We start from the raw sequence: 18,203 nt of genomic DNA on the forward strand, positions 1-18,203 counted from the left end.
TTTGGTAAACGTGTAAACTCGCTTTCCAAGTATCACATGGAACAGGATTGTTTGGGGATATGAGGAAAAATAAAGCCAGAATCATTCCAGTAGCCAACCCGTGAGGACATGAATTCCTTTTGTTTTCTTAGTTCCTCAATGCCTATGTGTAAGCCTGTCCTGTCTGGTCCCAAAAGGATTTATAGCAAATTACCTAAATATATACAACAGATTTTCTATATATAAAATGAAGTCAGGGGTGAGGTTAGTACACAAACTTGGAAGTTTGTGAGAGGTGGGCCACAAATTTATCTCGAGGCATCCTGGCAGAGGAAGATGGTTTCAGTTTCATGAGTCAATACCCATAAGATAAAAACATAGCTCTTTCCCCTACCCCGACGCAAGAGAACACCTTCCCATGGGACCTCATTGCAGGGACACACGCTGTTCAGGGTAATAAACACCATGTTCAAGAGCATCCTTACAGGAAGGATGAGCTCCACAGGGCCGCTTCTTACTGTTCCTCTGAGTAAGCCGGCCAAGCACAGGTGAGAGCGTGTGTGTGAACCCAAACTGCACGGTGCAGGGGGGCTCCCGGGGGCTCCGCCACTCCAGGGAGAGACCCTGGTGTCTCCAGGAGAGATGGACCCCATTCATGAGACTCCTCAGTCACCGCCGTTTCTCTCTGCTGGACTTCTGACAGCTATTCAGCAGGGGACTTTGAGGTCGTGCCCTCTGGCAAGGACCTGGAGCAACACCACCTTCTGTTGGTAATTAGGTGGCCTCGTGGAGCAACACCACCTTCTGTTGGTAATTAGGTGGCCTCGTGTTGTCTGGTAGCTGGTAGTCAGGGGTTGGATTTCGCCATCCACTTTTGAAAATGAAAGCCAAGGAGCTTGGGGGCAGCCCCTCCAAAGGATGAGAGAGAAAAAAGTGGCTCCTTCTTTGTAACATTCAGGCTGCTTGTTGGCTCAGCTCCGTGAAGATCCCTCCCAACTAAGGGTTGGTTTTTCTGTTTATTGCAGCGAAATAAAGAACCTGAGAATGTGTTCAAAGGCCACTCTCCTCCTCAGCAATTTTTCTTTATTTTTATCAAGTCCATAAACGTAGTCCTCAGCGTCCATCCTCAGGAGTGCTTGAGTCACATATAGCCACTACCAGTTTAGAGTTGGGGAAACTGAGGCACGCTTACTTCATTTTCACAAGATCGCTCAGTAGATTGCAAATCTCTCTTTGCTTCTCACCCTTCAGTAGAGACTGCTTGGTTACCCCTCACAGGCCTGCTGGCTTATAAGGTGTTGCGTGTAAGATGTACACCATCCTCCTTGAGAATCACCAGCTGGGCTCTTGAGTGCATTGTGCAGGCTGCAAAGGTCAAGGGGGCTGCAGATGTGGGGTCCAGCCGACCTCTGCCTGGGCTTTTCGTCACCTTGTGAGAGGTCCGCAGGGCACACACAAGCTGGTTTGTGGCTTCTGTTGACCTCTCACTGGCCTTTGATCCGGTAGTTAGGAGTTGGTTATGGGCTAAGTTGGATACACTCAGTGTAGACCCTGGTATTGATGCTCCTCTCGAGGCTGAACTTCACACTTCTGTGGGGTCGGGAGGGCCTCCGAGGGAATCCCCAGGACAGTGGTAGGGCAGGATGCTTTCACCCACCCACCCACCCCCTTCCTTTTCATTTGTTCCATAATAACCAGTCAGAGGTCACCGACTAAAGACCCACAGGCCCACTCTGCCCCCCGGACAGATGTGCTTTGTTTGGCCAGTCAGTGTTTTGGAAAACTTTTACTCGGTTGCCAGTAATTAAAACTTGGGAGATTTCACAGAAGGAACACAATTGCTGGCTTCTCTCAGCAAATCAGAAGATCTGGCTGCACTCAGCCCACTTTGAGTCCCATAGCAATCAGGAGCAGCCCCTCAGTTTAGAGAAAAAGCAAACACTCCAGTTCTCCCAGTTCTCCCAGTTCCCACTCCTGGTGCCCGCACCCTCGACTTGCTATTCTCCCCACCTCCCCACAGGACTTCCTTGTTTAGTTAGAGAGAACGCGTGTTTTCAGGCCAGCAGTGACGTGGCTTCACCCAGCACAAACCTCGGGATCCTGCCATCTGACTGTCACCCCCCAAAGAACTGAGTCAGCCATCCTGCTTATCATTAATAAGCCTTCAGAGGAGGCCTTCTCAACCTGGAGTTCACCTGCTCCAAAGTAATTAGTACCGCTTTGGGGTATGTAAGGTGAGTTTAAGGGAAAAGATGGTGAAGGACGTGAAGTTCGAGCGGCCGGCGCCCACTCTGCTGGGGGCATCATGTACTCTCCCGCCAGGAAAACAGAGTAGCCCAGGGATTAGCATTGGCAGCAGGTCCCCGGAATGGAGGGACCCGTGGGCAGAACAGGGTGCCCAGAGCCCAGGACTGGGGTCACCTGATGGAAGCTAGAAGCGTGGAGGCCTGTCTGTCTGGCGCCACAGTGGAGATGGAGCTGCTGAGAAGGCAGAGGAAGAAAGGGAAGAATACCCTGGCTTCTCTTCCCCTCCCCGCCCAGCCCTGGTGTCCTCCCAGTGCCTCCCATTGGCCGAACGCAGCGGGAAGCCGGCCGCAGGAGTCAGCCTCTCTGTGATGCAGAGAAAAGCAATCAAGGGACACGAAGAGGATCTAAGGAGCAGCAGGCCCGGGACTGGCACAGTGCGGCTACGATTAAGACAGCCCGTTCAGCTTGCCACAGAACCAAATCTGGACAAGACAGAGAAGTTCTGATGTTATAATCTAGAAACTGTAACCACATCCCTCAAGAGTTGACAGAGATGCAGGTGGCTGATAAACTTCTGCCAAAATGTTTCTTCCTCCTGACACCAGGAAAGAAAAACAGTGTAAATCCATAACAATTAGGAGATAAGTATCTAACGTCATATCTCGCAGGGAAGGAATGTTAGAGCCCATCACTAAAGCGAAGGCAACTGTGTCTCCACCAGTGTGACCTCAACCAGCCGTGGCTCAGAAGAGGCATCTTGGCTCGTCCCAGGGTGTTCCCAGGGAAACCAACAGAGCTGGAAAGGGCAGCCTCCGCCTTCCTGAGTAGCTTAGTAGCTGCTGAAGATGGGGCTTCCAGGAGAGGGCTCAGCCTGGACCCCACAAGGCAAGCTAATCAGGGTCAGCGCCAGGATGTGCCCTGCAGGAACCAGAGAGAAATCTGCAGGCTTTCCAGGCCAAGACATCTGACGTGGGGGGGCTGTCGAACACTGCAGGGGGAAGGGGGAGCAGCCAAACAAGAAAGAGTTTCAGGGCCCATTGTGAGGAGATCTGTGAGTGATAATAGGAGTGGAATAATAATAATTCTTAGAGCTCTTTACGGAGCAGTTACCATTACCAAGCACTGACCTAAAGCACCTCATGTTGAATTAACTCATTTCTTTATTAATGTAATTCATTGAGGTACTGCTATTATTAGCCCCACTTTCTTCTAATGTGGAAACTGACGCATTGGTTCTTTGGAACTTTCAGATTCCTTGTATTGCACTTTTGTTTTTCTTTTTCAATAGAGGACGGAAGGAGGTTGTCCACTTTCTGTTTTGCCAGGTAAGAGAGAGAACATTTCCGATGTCCAAGTAAGGACATTGGAAAAAACACTGCCATCTACTATCACCATCACATCATAAAATAAGAACATTTTCACACTAAAGCAGTCAAAAGGACGTAATCTCAGAGAAATAAGAAAGCAACCTGCACAGCGGGTGTGTGGCAGATCCCGGATTCAAATCTGGGCAGTTTGGCTCCAGAAGTGAAGGGAGCTGCTCAGCTTCTGCCCAAACATAGTTCACGGCTGCCCTGGAAGGTGAGAGAGTGAGGGGCCCCCAGGCAGGAGGAACTGGCGGGGGGCCAGGTCAGCAGGACAGTGAGGCTGCCTCATAGTACAGGGACAGGACCCAGCGGGAGTGGGGGACCTCAGGGCACCCAGCAGGAGTGGGGAGCTCAGCACCCAAAACCGGGGGTCGGGAAGGGGGTGCCATGATAGTCTGCCTTGTGCTGAGAACTTTACCAGGGCCACATCTGGAGTGGGCCTAGCCTTCTCCCCCGGTGGGCCTGAGCCACCAAATCTGGGTTCTCATAAATCAGGATCATTGTGAGATTAAATGACATCACACATGCCATAAGCATCCAAGACCACAAAGAGTCACCTTGCCTTTTTCAGACTGGAAGTATATCACTGCCCACACCCCGTGCAGACAATACTTGGGAGAGATTCCTTTATTACATTTCATGGATGGAGAGACCTTTAGTCCTTTCCCAGAATCACACCGTGAGTCTAGCTAATTCTCCCGCCTGATTTTCTTTTCTGTCAGGTACTCTATTCCAACAGATGCATTAAATTAAACCTTCCGCAGACCTGGCATCTTCTTATAGCATATTCCCTCATTTGTATGATAGGTGATGTAAACATAACAAAAAATCATGTGGTCTCAGGTCACTGGGCGACAGGCAATCTTGGGTGAGAAGCCCCCAGGGGACAAGTGCCATTCACTTTGTCCCGGAATCCAGTGAGGGATCCAGTGATCATGCCTTTACCTAGAAGAGAGAGGCAGAGAGGACAACAGACTGAAGAAAGTTGACAAATATGCTACTGAATAAAAATGAACGTTATCTTAGTAATTTCCTGTGCGTTTACACCAGGCACTAAGAAAAGAGTTGACTTTGGTAACTAATGTTCCGTACTTTCAACAAAATTAACCTGCATACCCAATTACTGTGTCTATGGAGAAGAATATAAAGATGAAGATGTCAAAGACTCGCCCTTCAAACAACCGAGAAGAATCTGGTAGGGAACGTAAGACACACCAGTTACATAAATAACCACTGGGGTGGTTATTGGGGTGTTATTGGGGTGTCCTGCAGGGGTGGAAGACAAGCTCGAAGGGGCGATTTGAGGTCTTGGTGAAAGTGGGGATGAGAACGGTCTCCACCTCACAGGACTGCTGTGAAGGTCCAACAAAGTGTAGAAGATGCCAGAACGGCACCCGGCCCCGAATACGTGCCCAGTGGCATGGCATGGCCGTGTCTGTGTCCGTCCTTGATGAGGCTGCCACCACGAGCACCAGGAACACCGTCCTGTCGAGGCCTGAGGAGGAATCACCAGAGAGTCCAGCTGGGTGGGATTTTCTAGCTGCCAGGTACGGAAACTTTCACATTTCTCCGATTGGGACTTTTTCTTTTTAAATCCGGGACAGAGGACTGTCCACTTTTTGTTTTGCCAAGTCAGAGAGAATAATTTCCAAGGAGAGAGTATATCGCCAATGTCCAAATAAGGTCACCTGGGAAAAAACCTGCCACCTACTATCACCATCACGCCATAAAACGAAGGACATTTGGACGCTGAAGCAGTCGAAGGGACACGATGTTGGAGAAACGGCGAGTCCTTTAAATTGAGTCATCTTGTGTTCAGGGACAAAGAAGCTTCCAAGCTGCTCTTCTCGAGGCAGCCTCAGCCCAGAGCATGGGAACCACTGTTCTCCGTGGCCTGTGCATCGGGGTGTGTTCTCTGATTTTGTCCAGCAGATCCTCTTCGCAGCAACCTGTCTGTGAGTGGCCACCTTGCGCCGTCACCACGGTGACACTGGCCACTCGGATGAGCCCGAACATTACTGCGAAACAAGAATGAGCCTGGGGGTCTGAAGGCCTGGCTGGCCCCCCAGATGGTCGGCCTTGGGCAGGTCCCTGGCCCTCCCAGGCGGTGGAGCCTGCTGTCTGCCCTAGCGGGCGGCAGACCTGCCAGGGACTAAGTAGATGATGCCTTTCTGCAGCATCATGACTTCATTCCTTTCAAGTTCTTCGGAAACCCTTTGATTCTGTCTGAAAGCCCCGTGGCCAGCCAAGCCACTCTCCAGGCCCCTTGCCACGGTCAAGTCCATGTTTAAGAATGGTAGTGGCCGTGGCGCCCAGCCTGAAACTCGCTGTACACCTTTGGAACAGAGAGTGCACGGTAGCTGCAGATCGCTGATCAGAACCCTTCGGCCTTATGCGTGCGCCCTGACAGGTCCTTGCTGGAGGCCTTCCCCGGCCAGTCCAGGGCGGTGGGCACACAGCAAATCGTGGCGCGCCGGCTTTGCTCTGGTAATGGCCTTTCCTGTGGGGCTTCTGTAATTGATAGCTCACTGTGACACCCTCAGCTCCCACCGGGCAGGGACTCTGTGTTTCCTTTTTTCCTCGGCAGGACTCGTTTGTGCGCGGCGCAGTGACCACCCTGTTCTCCAGCAGACCAGAGCCGGCCAGGAGAGGGCCTAGCTTTCAGCTTTCAGACCAGGAGTGAGCAAACCTGGGCTGGAAGGCCAATCTAGCCCGCTGCCTGTTTTTTGTCTGACCCGCAGGATCAAGATCACCTTACATTTTTACATGATGGGAAAAAAGTCAAAATAATTCTGTCCATTTCTGTTGTGTAAGCCCCCAGTCTGTGGTCCTTTGTAATGGCAGCTCTAGAAAACTAACACATCTACTCTCTGGTCCTTTACAGAGAGCATTTGCTGACCGCTGTTGAACTAAGCTATCTGACCCTCACTCAGGACCTAACCTAGGTGTGCTAGGGCTCAGACCCCCATTCCTATCTCCTGGGTTCCTTGCCAGAGTGTGCTCATTTCTCCACCTATCAAAACATATGCCTAATTGTGCCTTGTGCCCTCAGGGCTCACAGACAACCCACTTTTCCTAAACTTTGGTCAGTAAATGTGGATGATGAGTGGTGGATGATGGCTTAGTAAGTTGACCCAGAGGTGACATCTGGCTTGTCCTCCTATTTTAAATGTCTTTTCCCAGAGGCGGAGTCCTCTGAGACATGTCCCCTCGGGTCCGCCTCTCGTGTGGCTTTGGGCAGTGCCTGCTCGGTGCACAAGTGGAAATTCTCATTCTGAGACGAAAGAACCGACAGCTCCAGAAGATGATTATGGGCCCCATGGCTATGTTCAGAGCTTCCAGGGAACAAGGCTGCAACGGCCCTGTCCTCAGAGGAAGACTTTGTACAGTTCCTAAGTAAATATGTCCTGCAGCCAGGGGACAGTGGATAGAAAACAGTCATCATAAAGGCCAACACAAGATGACCAGGTCCATAGCCCATCCTGGATCCAAGAATTCCATGTATTTGGGTCCTGGTGCTGCCATAACAAAGTACCACCAACTGAGTGGCTAAAACAACAAATTTATTCTTTCCCTGTTCTGGGGGCTTGAAGTCTGAGATCAAGGAGTCAGCAGGGCCATGTTCCTTCCAAGGGCTCTAGAGAAGCAACCTTCCTTACCTCTCCCAGATTCTATGGCCCCAGGCATTCCTTGGCTCTAGCTGCATCTCCAGTCTCTGCTACCAGTCTCACATGGTCTTTCCCCACCATGTCTTTCTGTGTCCTGTCTTCTTATAAGGACACCAGTCATTGGATCTAGGCCCCACCATACCTCCAAGATGATTTTATCTCCAGATCCTTGACAGATTACATCTACAGAGACCCTGTTTCCAAACAAGGTCCCATCCTGAGGTTCCAGGGTGGGGTGGGGTTGGAAGGGACACCGTTCACCTCAGTACAGTCAGTATGGTTGAAAGTGAGAGAAGCCTCAACCAAACTTGCTCAAATCCAAAGGGAATGTTTGGCTCCTCTAACTGGGAAGTTTAAATGTGACTCTTCAGGTTTCAGGCACACAGCAGGATCCAAGGGTCCAAAGAATGCTTTTAGGAATCCATCTCTTTTCTTCTTCATCTCTGGACTCTGTGTTCCTCTGTGTTGGTGTCCTTCGGGCAGGTTCCCGTCCTGCATGGTGAGAAGAATGCCCTGTAGCTGTTCTAGGCTTCCATCATCCCTACAGTCAATCCCAGCAAAGAGAGGACCTTTTTCTTGATTTTCCAGGAAAAAAAGTCCCCAGAGGTCTCTCTCTTGCTTGGGTGGCATGCCACTTCCTTAACAAACACTTGTGCATGGGATAGAGCGCTGTCATTAGCTAGGCCTGCCTGGGTCCTATGTCTCCCTGTGGAATCAGGGAATGGGGTCAGCCCTCCCTGACTCCTGGGGTGAGGCAGAGGATTCTTCCCAAAGGTGCAGGACACAGAAGACCCCAGATGGGCATTATCAGGGGGCATGACAACCATACACCTCTCGCTCAGAGGCAACCATGTATTGGGCTTGGAAATAATGCCTCCAACTAAAAAGTTAGTGTTAGAGGCTGATGACAATGAACCATTTCCCCTATTCCTGTTTTCATTTCTTTCTGGTGAATACTAACATTGAAGTTGACAGAGAACTTGGAGAGCCTTTCCCTTGGCCCTTGTTTTGGGGAACTTCCCAGAGAGACACGGGTATAGACTCCCTTGAACAGTTTACCCCATGCTCTCATGATTGCTGATTGTTCTGCCAGTTGTTACTGTTCTGTCAGACCCCAGAGGTGGGGCATCATTATTCAGGCCTGCTTGGCCAGGCAGGAAAGCGTGTGTAGGACAGGGCGCTGAACCTATGGAGTGTCACGCACTCTCCAGCTAATGAATGCAGGCTTGTAAAAGCATTTGGACACTGCTGGCATCCTTAATGGGAGGGTGGCTGATAGCTAACTCCTAAAGCCGTGCTTGTCTACAAGCAGCCCTTAGAAAGCAGGAAGCATACTACATGAATCTTCGGGGGAGCAGATGGAGCTAGAGTCTCTCGTTCGTGCATTCCGCAAGCACTTTTTTGAGAACGTCCATGCCAAGCTCTGTTTGAGACACTAGGAATACAAAAGACAAAGGAGAGTCAGACCCTAGAAGGTCTACTTTTTACTGGAGAATCCTGCACAGAAACAGAAAATCATTAAAGAACTGCGTGGTAAGGGATGCACAGGAAGTACAAATGGGAGAAGGGCACGGGCAGGAAATTCTTTGTGGAAGTCGTGAGGAGAATATGCTGTAGATCAAGGACTTGGTTTTGGAATTGGGGCAAATCAACCTAAAAGTGCTTTTAGGTCTCAACTAACAGAAGACCTAACTCAAACTGACTCGAAAAATTAATTTATCTTCTCATGTAACTCTGAGTCCAGAGGAAGGGTGGTTTGATATAGAGGTTACCATGTTTTCAGGACCAGGGTTCCATTTCTCTGCCACTCTTTTGACTGCGCTGTCCTCCACCGGTCAGCTTCTTCCTTAGGCTGGCTTCCCTCATGGAAACAAAATGGCTACAGCAGATCCAGGACTAACACCCACACACTGGACAACCCAGATGACCCAGCACTTCTGAGAGTCACTCTGTTGGACTGGCTGAAGTCACATGCCTTCATCTCATCTCATTAAGCCATATTTCACTGCCTTACTACAAGTCAGCTGTGAGTCCAGGGGAGTCTCCAGGGCACCGATGCTCCTTCCATGTGATGATGCAGGGATCTAGGCAGAAGCAGTCTCCCGTCTTGTAACCGCACTCCTGGGACATACAGCCTCCTGAATCGGACCAGCAAGAGAAGAGCCAGCCTGGGAGGCCAACACTGGAAGTCAAATGCCTCCACCTGAAACGAATGGAAGTGGCAGCCAGGGCTCCTGCTCACATTTCACTAAGGCAAGTCACGCGGCCACGCCTCACATCAAGGGACAGGTGAGAGCAATCTGTGCCTAGAAGTCAAGGAGAACCGGGTGCTGGCGGATGCTGGGGACGCCTCCTGCAAATTCCTGGGCTTCTCCAGCAGGTGCCCTGCCTGCCTGCTCCACTGGAACCAGTCTCCTCCAAATCTGCCGCCACACGCAGGAGCTTGTTTCCAGAGGGGGAGGAGACTGGCAATGGAAAGATTAGCCGCTCCCAGGGTTCCACGCGGGATCAGTATTTTCAATAGTACTTTGTGAGTTCAGCCTCAAAGTAAATGGTTAATTCATCTTGTATCAACAGCACTGTGATTCATAATGTAAACTTGGAGAATCCTTGATGTTTCGGGCCCACATTCCTTTTAATTTGGCTCTGCATTCTTTTAAAGCCACAGTGTGCTCACTTAATAGAATGCAGCATGCAAATGCACAAGCTTTTGCCCGGAGGCAATTTAGCCTGGCTGTTTCAATGGATGTCTTCTTTCAAGTGTATATTCTTTCTTAAATTATTTACTGAGTAAACACACTTTGCATTTTCAAAAGGGAGATTAAGACAGCTTGCTGCCGACCTAGTTGAACGTAAAGCCCCCTTTGCCCAAAGTTGGAAAGAAGTTACTTCGGGTTTCCCCAAAGTTCCTTCTCTGGCTCACTCGCTGGGAACCCCTCTCCTGGCTTGTTTTTCTGATGCTCGGCGGACTCTGCATTCCTGTAGCTCTGCCTGTAGAGATACCTGCCGGCAGGCCCTGGCTGTGACTATCCTCCAGGCTCCCTCACCGATGGGGCCCGCCAGTGCCAGCCTTTTTGTCCCCTGCTCCTATCCATTCAAGGGCCCCAGCAGCTCCTTCTTCTGGTCCTTAGAGGCACCATATCAACCCAACATCTTTGAGGTGCAAAGCTGGGGAGCTGGCCTGAGTCAAGCTTCCTTCCACCTCTGTCTGTTCCAATTCTCTTTTCCCCCACTCCGTACCCTCTGTCCTAAATACCTGCCCACCCTTGCTTCGAAAGCAAGTGCCCTCTCCTGCCGACCTCCTCCACTGTGTGCCTCGTTTCCGTGAGGACCGTTCCTCCTCTTACCTTCAGAGAGAAGACCCAGTAGGGCTCTGAAAAGGCATATGGCGTGAAGTTCCATGTCTGGGGGGTTCACTTCAGCTTTTAACTTCAGCCTTACCTACACAGACTCCCTGAGATTTTCCTGCAAATTGAGTTTACGCGGATGTCTTCTCCGTTCACCCTGGAATGGAACGATTAGAATGACAGGAGCTGCATTCTTTCATTATCCTCCTGTGGGTGGGTCTCTCCCAAGTTGTGTTGTCAGCAACGGTGCCATGTGTTCTACGTGCTGGGGCTGCAAAGGAGAAGAACACTCTAGGCTCTGGACGTGCCAAGGAGGGGGTGGGCTCTTCGGTCTTCCTGAATGTCTGCAAGCCAGCGGAGAGGTCAGGCTGTCCTGGGCTCGGTGGTGTGCTGAGTGAATGACGGATAGGAGATGTTAAGAATGATCGCGGGTGGGGGCGCCTGGGTGGCTCAGTTGGTTAAGCGACTGCCTTCGGCTCAGGTCATGGTCCTGGAGTCCCGGGATTGAGTCCCGCATCGGGCTCCCTGCTCAGCGGGGAGTCTGCTTCTCCCTCTGATCCTCCCCCCTCTCATGTGCTCTCCCTCATTCTCAAATAAATAAATAAAATCTTTAAAAAAAAAAAAAAAGAATGATCACGGGTGAAGCACAACCCCTCTTTGCCTTGCGATGAGAGAAGCCCAACTAGGAAGGCCAGGGAAGAGCTGAGGACTTAGGGATTCCTGTGTATTCATTTTTCTAACCATGCTTCAGATTAAACAACACCCGCAGTTAATCCTTTATAAATTAGCATCACGGATGCCTTGGGGCCCTCAACCCACAAATAAAATTGTTGTCAACCAAGAGACGCACTACCGTATATTACTTAAGGCAGGATTTTAAAGAGTTTTCATGCTTTTAATCTGTTTCACTGCTGAGTTTCAATTTTGCTGATTTCCTTTGCAAGTCTGACGCGGATGGCTGTGGTAAATAGAGATTGTGACAGTGACTTGGGCAAACGGGATGTGTCGAGTCTGTTCTGAAGACTTATGCCCCTTCCAGAGAAAAAGGGAAAAATCAATTTGGGTTTTAAATCCAGCCACCAAGTAGCACTGATCAGTGTTCATAATTAGCCTCACTTTAACAAGCCGTGAAGTCCTGTTTTTATTTATTTATTTTGGGGACTGAGAATCTCCCTGCCTCCTGAGTAAATATGGCCTGTTAAGTCTGAATTAGCTGTCATTGCAGAAGAATTAATGTCAGGGCACAGCTTTTCTAGTGGGGAAGGGAAGAAATAAAGGAGACAGATCTTAGCGGAGTCTTACATGATAAATGAGGACCGAGCAGATCATTCATCTCCTTCGAGGAAAGTGGACACAGGCACTAAAGCAGTTTTGCGGAAGACGTGTCAGCAAATGTGATCATTTTGTAACCTGTCAGGAGGAGAGGGAGCTAGTCCTTCCAAGGGGCCACAGGGGAGTGGGCTTGTCTGATGCGACCATCTCCATCCATCCATCGAGGTTGGGAGAGGAAGGGGGTGGGCGGGGAGGACTCCAGCTGAAGCCACAAGGATGTCATCTTCCTTTGGAGAAAGAAACTCATCCAGAACCGAGAAAAGGCTGCCAACACCCTGCAGAGATTTCTTTGCAGAGATACGAAATAGGAGGGCATGTTAGACTCTGTTAGACTAAGACGGCGGACCTTTTCCTGCTTGGTATTTGCAGGACGTGCGGATGGGGTTTGCTGTGCGGCGTTAGGCACCTGGACACCTGGCCGGGCCACCAGCCACTCCATCCTCGCTGTGTGGCTGGTTCTGCCAGAGGAGCATGGGCGAGGCCTCTTGACCTGGGTTCCCTTTGACAGTCTCAGCAAGGCATTCCGGGGTTCAGCCTCTTTGCTCAGAGTGAGCTAACACCTGAGGAGGCAACTTCATGGGAGACTCTCTGCGGGCATCTCGGAGCACGTGTCTCCAGTCTGGTTCTCCCCCTGACTTCCCAGCATTTGGCGGAGCCAGACCTGAGGGGGCTGGAATCCCCAGAGGTGAGGGCCCACCAACCCAGGCACATGAGGCACTCGGGGACTTTGTGTCATTTCTCATTTCCATCTTTTTTTTTTTTTTTTTTTTTTTGTGGGTTACGGAGCAAATATAACATTTCCTCCTGGCGTAACAGAGCAGTGAGCCCCAGTGACAGATGACGGTTTCACAGCCTGAACTGCAAGGTTGACACTTGCTTCTTAATCCTGTCCTTTTCTTCCTAAATCTCTTTTACTTTTTCCCCGGTATTTTTGTACAGGTAAGTACCTTACTGACATATGTTTCCTTGGAGTCTTTTACTTTACCAGGAAACACTGCAAAAAAAATGAGGCTTGTCTCGAATTTTAAATTAAAAAGAGAAGCTCACATGGGGCCCTTGATCGCTTGCAGATTACTACATGGTACCGCGAGCCCAGAAAGCCATTGGATTTGCTTTCGCTTTGCAGTAAGCATTTCTCTGGGTGCCGTGTGACAGTCACGGTGGAGTCGCTCATTTCCTCGTGGATCATTTTAGAACCAAAAGCTCCTCTGTACGTGCACACTCACATACAAACACACCATACGCACGCACACACAAGCCCTACACTGGGCTCCCTACCCCCACCTGTGAAGCCATCGTTTGATTAGCCAGCTTGGTCTTGGATGGTCTTTGTCAGAAAACCCTTCGTGTATCTATGTGAATTTTTTCTTTCCTCTGCTCTTTCCTAGAATCATCCAGAACCGCATCCTGGTCGTCATCTTGGCCATCATCCTGGTCGTCACCATCCTGATGGCGATCACTTTTTCTGTCAGAAGACACTGATGGATCTGCTCTTCCCTGATAAACAGCAAAAACGGCTCGTTCTGAGTAATTAAGACAAAATGGTCACATGAATCATTCTTTTATGCTGACAGGCCCTGAATGACCCTCCCTCTTTTCACCCCTGTTCAGCTCAAGTGCAAAGGGTGTAAAAATATTTTCTATTCCTGTTTGCATGTGGGTCAGTTTCCTTTTCTAGGCTTGTCTTCACCCAGATTTGTTTTTTGTAGGGGAAGGTGAATGTTTATTTGTCTTTTGGTGATTTCATCTCCTAACCAAAATAGCCTTGGTGACATTCTTCCTTGCCCTGTGGACATGTCAGGGGTCACGGTTTGGGATAGGGCATGATGAGTCAGCCGTGGGGCATCTGATGGGCTGTGCTGTTTGTCACACATCTCTTGTCACCAAATTGCCCTTCTGTGATGTCCAAGGATAAAAACGCAGAGAAAAACAGGGGCCAGAGCCAGTGACTGGCTCTAGCAAACCAGCCCTGTTCTACCCAGGCATACTGAAGATAATCTGCCTGCCTGAGTGCTTTCACTGAAAAGGTGGATATTTAATGTCAGTTGTGCCGGAAATTGACTTAGCACTTTCTCTGTTTATATATATATATATATAAATTTTTTTTTTTTTTTTACAGCCAAGAATATTTTTGCTGAGCCTGCCCAAGATCCACTTTTCACAACTTTGATTACTGGCTACATGAAATATTTCCTTACCTTCCCCAAATCCCATAGTCTCCAGAATTTGCTGGCAAAGTGAGCCCTGGCACGATATTTAATTGTGACCTCCTCTCCCCTGACCTGTGTAAGCATCTCGGCATCCTTTCGGTTTTAATATCTTCACTGCCAAAAGCAGCCCTCATACAAGCAAAAGGTCTGACAAGGCTCTCTCCACATCCATTCCAGTATGTAAGAGAACATGAATATTTCAGGAAGAGCAAGAACATGAGTCCGTCAGTGTGAAATTTCAAATGTGATTATAAATATGGTAGAGTTCTATAGGATGATCCACTAGAAATAAACTTCATGGAAAACGTTCACTAACCTCCTTTCAAAGAATAAGGGGTTGCAGCATATTACAAGGACGGCTTGGATTTTCTACAAAAAAATGTTAGCACAGCCTTCCTGAGTTCACTGTGTATTCAAACCTCTGACGTGCTTTGTGATTTCCTTTGGTTTCTTTCTGTCCGAGGTAACCGGGAATTGCGTTCAAAATGAGTTCATTTATGATCAGGCTTAAGGTTGCCCCAAGCTGAGGTCATTTTCCCCCTAGTCATAAAGCAAAATGTGTTTTTCTTAAGACTTCATAGGCACTTCCAAGGTCCGTACTATCTTTTGAATATAATTGGAAGCTTTGAATCCTTGAAAAGCAAACCTGTTCTCTCCCCCAAAAATGCTAACCACCTGTGCCTGTAGATCGAGATCACCTGGATGCAGCACTTTATTTTTATGTTTTTTTCCCCCCAACTCAGAAAAGAACAGTTATGGTTTAGAGAGGAAATGCAGAATGGCAAAATCTACCAGAGAAATCGCACTTAGCGCACTTAGCCAGGGCCTACATGTGTCCAGATAAATCATTTAGTATTGTGTACATAAAGCTGTGGCCTTTACCTCGCAGGGATGGTATGGGATTTTGGCCGAGCGAAGTAGGACAGTGAAGGAGTGGGAAGGCAGTGCGAATTTTCCTATCAGCTTAAGGGATCTATCTCAGCAAGATTCTTTTATTCCGATAACGGAATTCTGTACATGCTGAACACACTGGAGAAACCATTAAAGAGGAGGAAACAAACAGACAACCTCCTTCTTGTTCTGAAACACGAATGGCGGGGAAGTATTACACCAGCCTCTCGGGTAGCTGCTTTTGGAACTGTTGTTCTTAGCCAAAGTGTATAACCAGCTCTCTACCTACGCCTCACGCCGCTTCCCCGGGCCACCCAGCAAGCCAGGTTGATCTGATCATCTAAACCAGTGCGCTGGCTCCTAAATATTTCAGTAAAACCCTGTGTTCGTGTTGAAGTAGATGAAATGGGGAGGTAATGCACTGCTCACCCCTCAGTGGCTTTTTACTTGCCAGTTCTGTCTCTTTATCGGCTCTTGCCTGAGATTTTGCCCCAATTCAGCCTCGAGAGTGAGAGTATCGGAACAGATAACCCTTGGCCTGACAGCCCCGTCCAGCCCACCTGGAGAAGGGAGCCTGACAGTGGGCGCTTTGTAAGAAGCTGCTCTGAAGTCCCCCGAACCCCTGCGTGGCCCTCCCGGGTGATGGAGGAGAAATGCGCAGGAGCCCGGCGGGGACACAGTTTTCTCCCCACTTCGCTGCTCCACCAGGGAAGGGGAAAAGCCCACCGAGGTGAAGCAGGTCCAGATCTGTGAAAGGTTCTAGGAACTTAACCCGTAGACTTTGATCGAGGACTTATTTCTACGGTTGGGCACGTGTGCTAATGATGATGTTCAGAAGGAAGGTGGGATGGGGGGGTGAAGGCGAGGACGAGGAGGAGGACGAGGAGGAGGAAGCCCTTGCCATCTAAAATTCATGCAGACTAAACAGTTTCCCCGACCGAATAAACACAGTGGATGCTACCCTGCTCCGGAATCAAAAGCAATTTAATTAAAGTCTCTTAAGTTGTAAAGAGTTTTAAATGTTCCGTGTTGAAGGCGAATGCCTGCAGATGCACTGGGCTTGACGTCAGCCGCCAGGCCTGGGCTGGGAGGCCATTTGCTATTCTGTTTAAGGCAGGCTGGATTGTCTTATTTTGGAACCAGCTTGGTGGGGGGTTTGCTTTGCTACGGCTTCTGAGCCCTGAGCTTCAAAGGCTGAAATTAATGGTGAACAAAATTGTGCGGCTCTGGCCGTCCCATGCGGGGCAAGCCCATTGAGGGTTATCATTAAGTAAGGAAATAAAGAGGGGGAAAAAAGCCTGCCTGTTCCAAAAACCTCATCAGATAATGACCTCAGTGATTGGATTTTCATTACCAAACAGCATCCAGAGATTATCCACCCCGTAGAATAAGGGAAGGGGGTGGAAAGAAAGAAAGGAAAGCAACTGTCTTTCTCTCCCTCTCTCCTCTTTTTTTTTTTTTTGCCCATCTTTTCTTTAAAACTGTCAGATCATTTCAGTATTTCAAATCCGAGGAAAACAGCCTGCCTGCTGCTGTATTTGAAGTTGTAATGGTGTCAAAAAGTCACGACTGACTGACAGCCGTCAGTCCCAGAGGGGCTCATTAAATCATAAAAACTTGACAAGGAAATAATTGCGCATCGCCAGCAACTTGGCGCCTGTTTAGACGGTTTTATTTTCTTTCCTTATTAGTCCCCGCCATTACGTTCATTAACAAATTGCATTAAACAACCGTTAAGGGCTAATGATTTGTTTATCGCTTATTATTATTATTATTATTATTATTTAAACATTAGCTGTGTCAGGTGGTACCCAAGCAGCCTCTTGCCATCATCTGACTGAATATTTTTCCACTCCTGAGCTCTGGGTACTGTTGGAATATGAAATAGATTATTCATTACTCTCCTCTTTGCCACTGATTTGATTTCATGTAGCGTCTTCCACAGAGAAAGATGAAAACTTGTCAAAAATAGGTTATATCTTATTCGAGGGGGCAACAATAGCAGGTACAGCACACTTTAATATTTAATTAAGGTTGATGTTAACCCCTTTAAATGACTTTAGCTGTAAGTTCTATTCAAATGCAGAAGAGAAAAATAATTGTTCTTAATTTGCAACCTGTTCAGCAGGCATTCTTCATGGAGTTAGCTGGAAATTTAGAGCCGAATTTTTAAATAATGAAATTTCCCATCATAAATATTTATAGCCATTTGTCTACGTAGTTGAGAATTAACTACAAGCAATGATTTCCTTGTCTCTTTGGTTTGAACTGCTAGCCTGGTGGGGCACTCGGTGCTTGGGAGTGGAGGTGGCTTTCCTGGGAGAAATGCAGATCCAGAGCCAAGGACGGTTGGTTGGTTGTGGCTGGGGCTGGTCTCAAAGGAACCTCTGTGAGTCCCCTGTCTCTGGTCCACTTGTCTCCTCCACTAGCTGAGTGTGCGGTTGGAGGACTGTGGTCTGGAGAGTAAGTAGGGATTTCTTAAAGGAACACTTGTGCATCCAGTCGGCTGGTGTGGGGAGCGTGTGATGGGGCGTCTCTGTGTAGTCAATGAGCTCATTGCAAACAGCGCTTCCCTAAGAGACAATAGGAGCAATGCTTTGCTGGGATTGACCTTCTATCTTTTTTCCTTTCTGTGACTTGCCGTTGGTGAAATCATTAGCTTTTCCACGGGCTCTGAGCTTTGAGGGGAAAAGCTCCATCATCATCATCGTCATCATCGTCATTCGGGGTCTGAGGTCAGTGGCATTCTCCATGCCCGAACGTCTGGCGGCATCTGATCTCCTTGTTTGATCCGATGAGTTTCACAGAGCCATGGAAGCTACTCTCAGAGGCCTGGTCCACTGGTACTGCAGGGCTGGGGTGTTCCGGTCAATAACAGGGAACGAGGAGTACTTTTCCGCCAACCTGCTTTACTCCCACCCACCCGTCCCTAGAAAGACAGACCTCCTTGGGCGGCCACTCCATGGATGTGAAGGGGAGAGATGGCGCATGTCCCTTGCTCAGCCACCATCTCTCAGCATCACCCCCTCCCCCCAAGGACAGATGGTCCCAGCAGGAGCTGTGGCATAGGAGGGGCGGGTCCAGCAGGTGGGAGCCAAGCGAGGCCTGCCCTAAGCTTCAGACATCACCATGGGCATAGAAATGGTCCACACACCAGGGTCT

The 18,203-nt window shown here is 49.0% G+C and overlaps 1 protein-coding gene across 5 annotated transcripts in view; it reads left to right on the forward strand.

Annotated features, from left to right (window-relative positions):
* VTI1A (vesicle transport through interaction with t-SNAREs 1A) overlaps positions 1 to 16,950 on the forward strand; it is a 358,252-nt gene extending 341,302 nt beyond the window's left edge. For 2 of the 5 annotated variants that reach the window (XM_045878828.3, XM_064595279.1), the window contains 2 exons: positions 13,329 to 13,467; positions 14,060 to 16,950. In XM_045878828.3, the coding sequence (XP_045734784.1) occupies positions 13,329 to 13,422 (94 nt within the window). In that variant the 3' untranslated portion in view covers positions 13,423 to 13,467; positions 14,060 to 16,950. The other 3 variants (XM_054508388.2, XM_054508391.2, XR_010412580.1) reach the window with 2 other exon arrangements.
* Positions 16,951 to 18,203: the final 1,253 nt, after the last annotated feature.

This window comes from Mirounga angustirostris, unplaced genomic scaffold, assembly GCF_029215605.1.
Source record: "Mirounga angustirostris isolate CCGP_5_RB_7025 unplaced genomic scaffold, mMirAng1.0.hap1 SCAF_6, whole genome shotgun sequence".
In the NCBI taxonomy this organism is placed as follows: Eukaryota; Metazoa; Chordata; class Mammalia; order Carnivora; family Phocidae; genus Mirounga; species Mirounga angustirostris.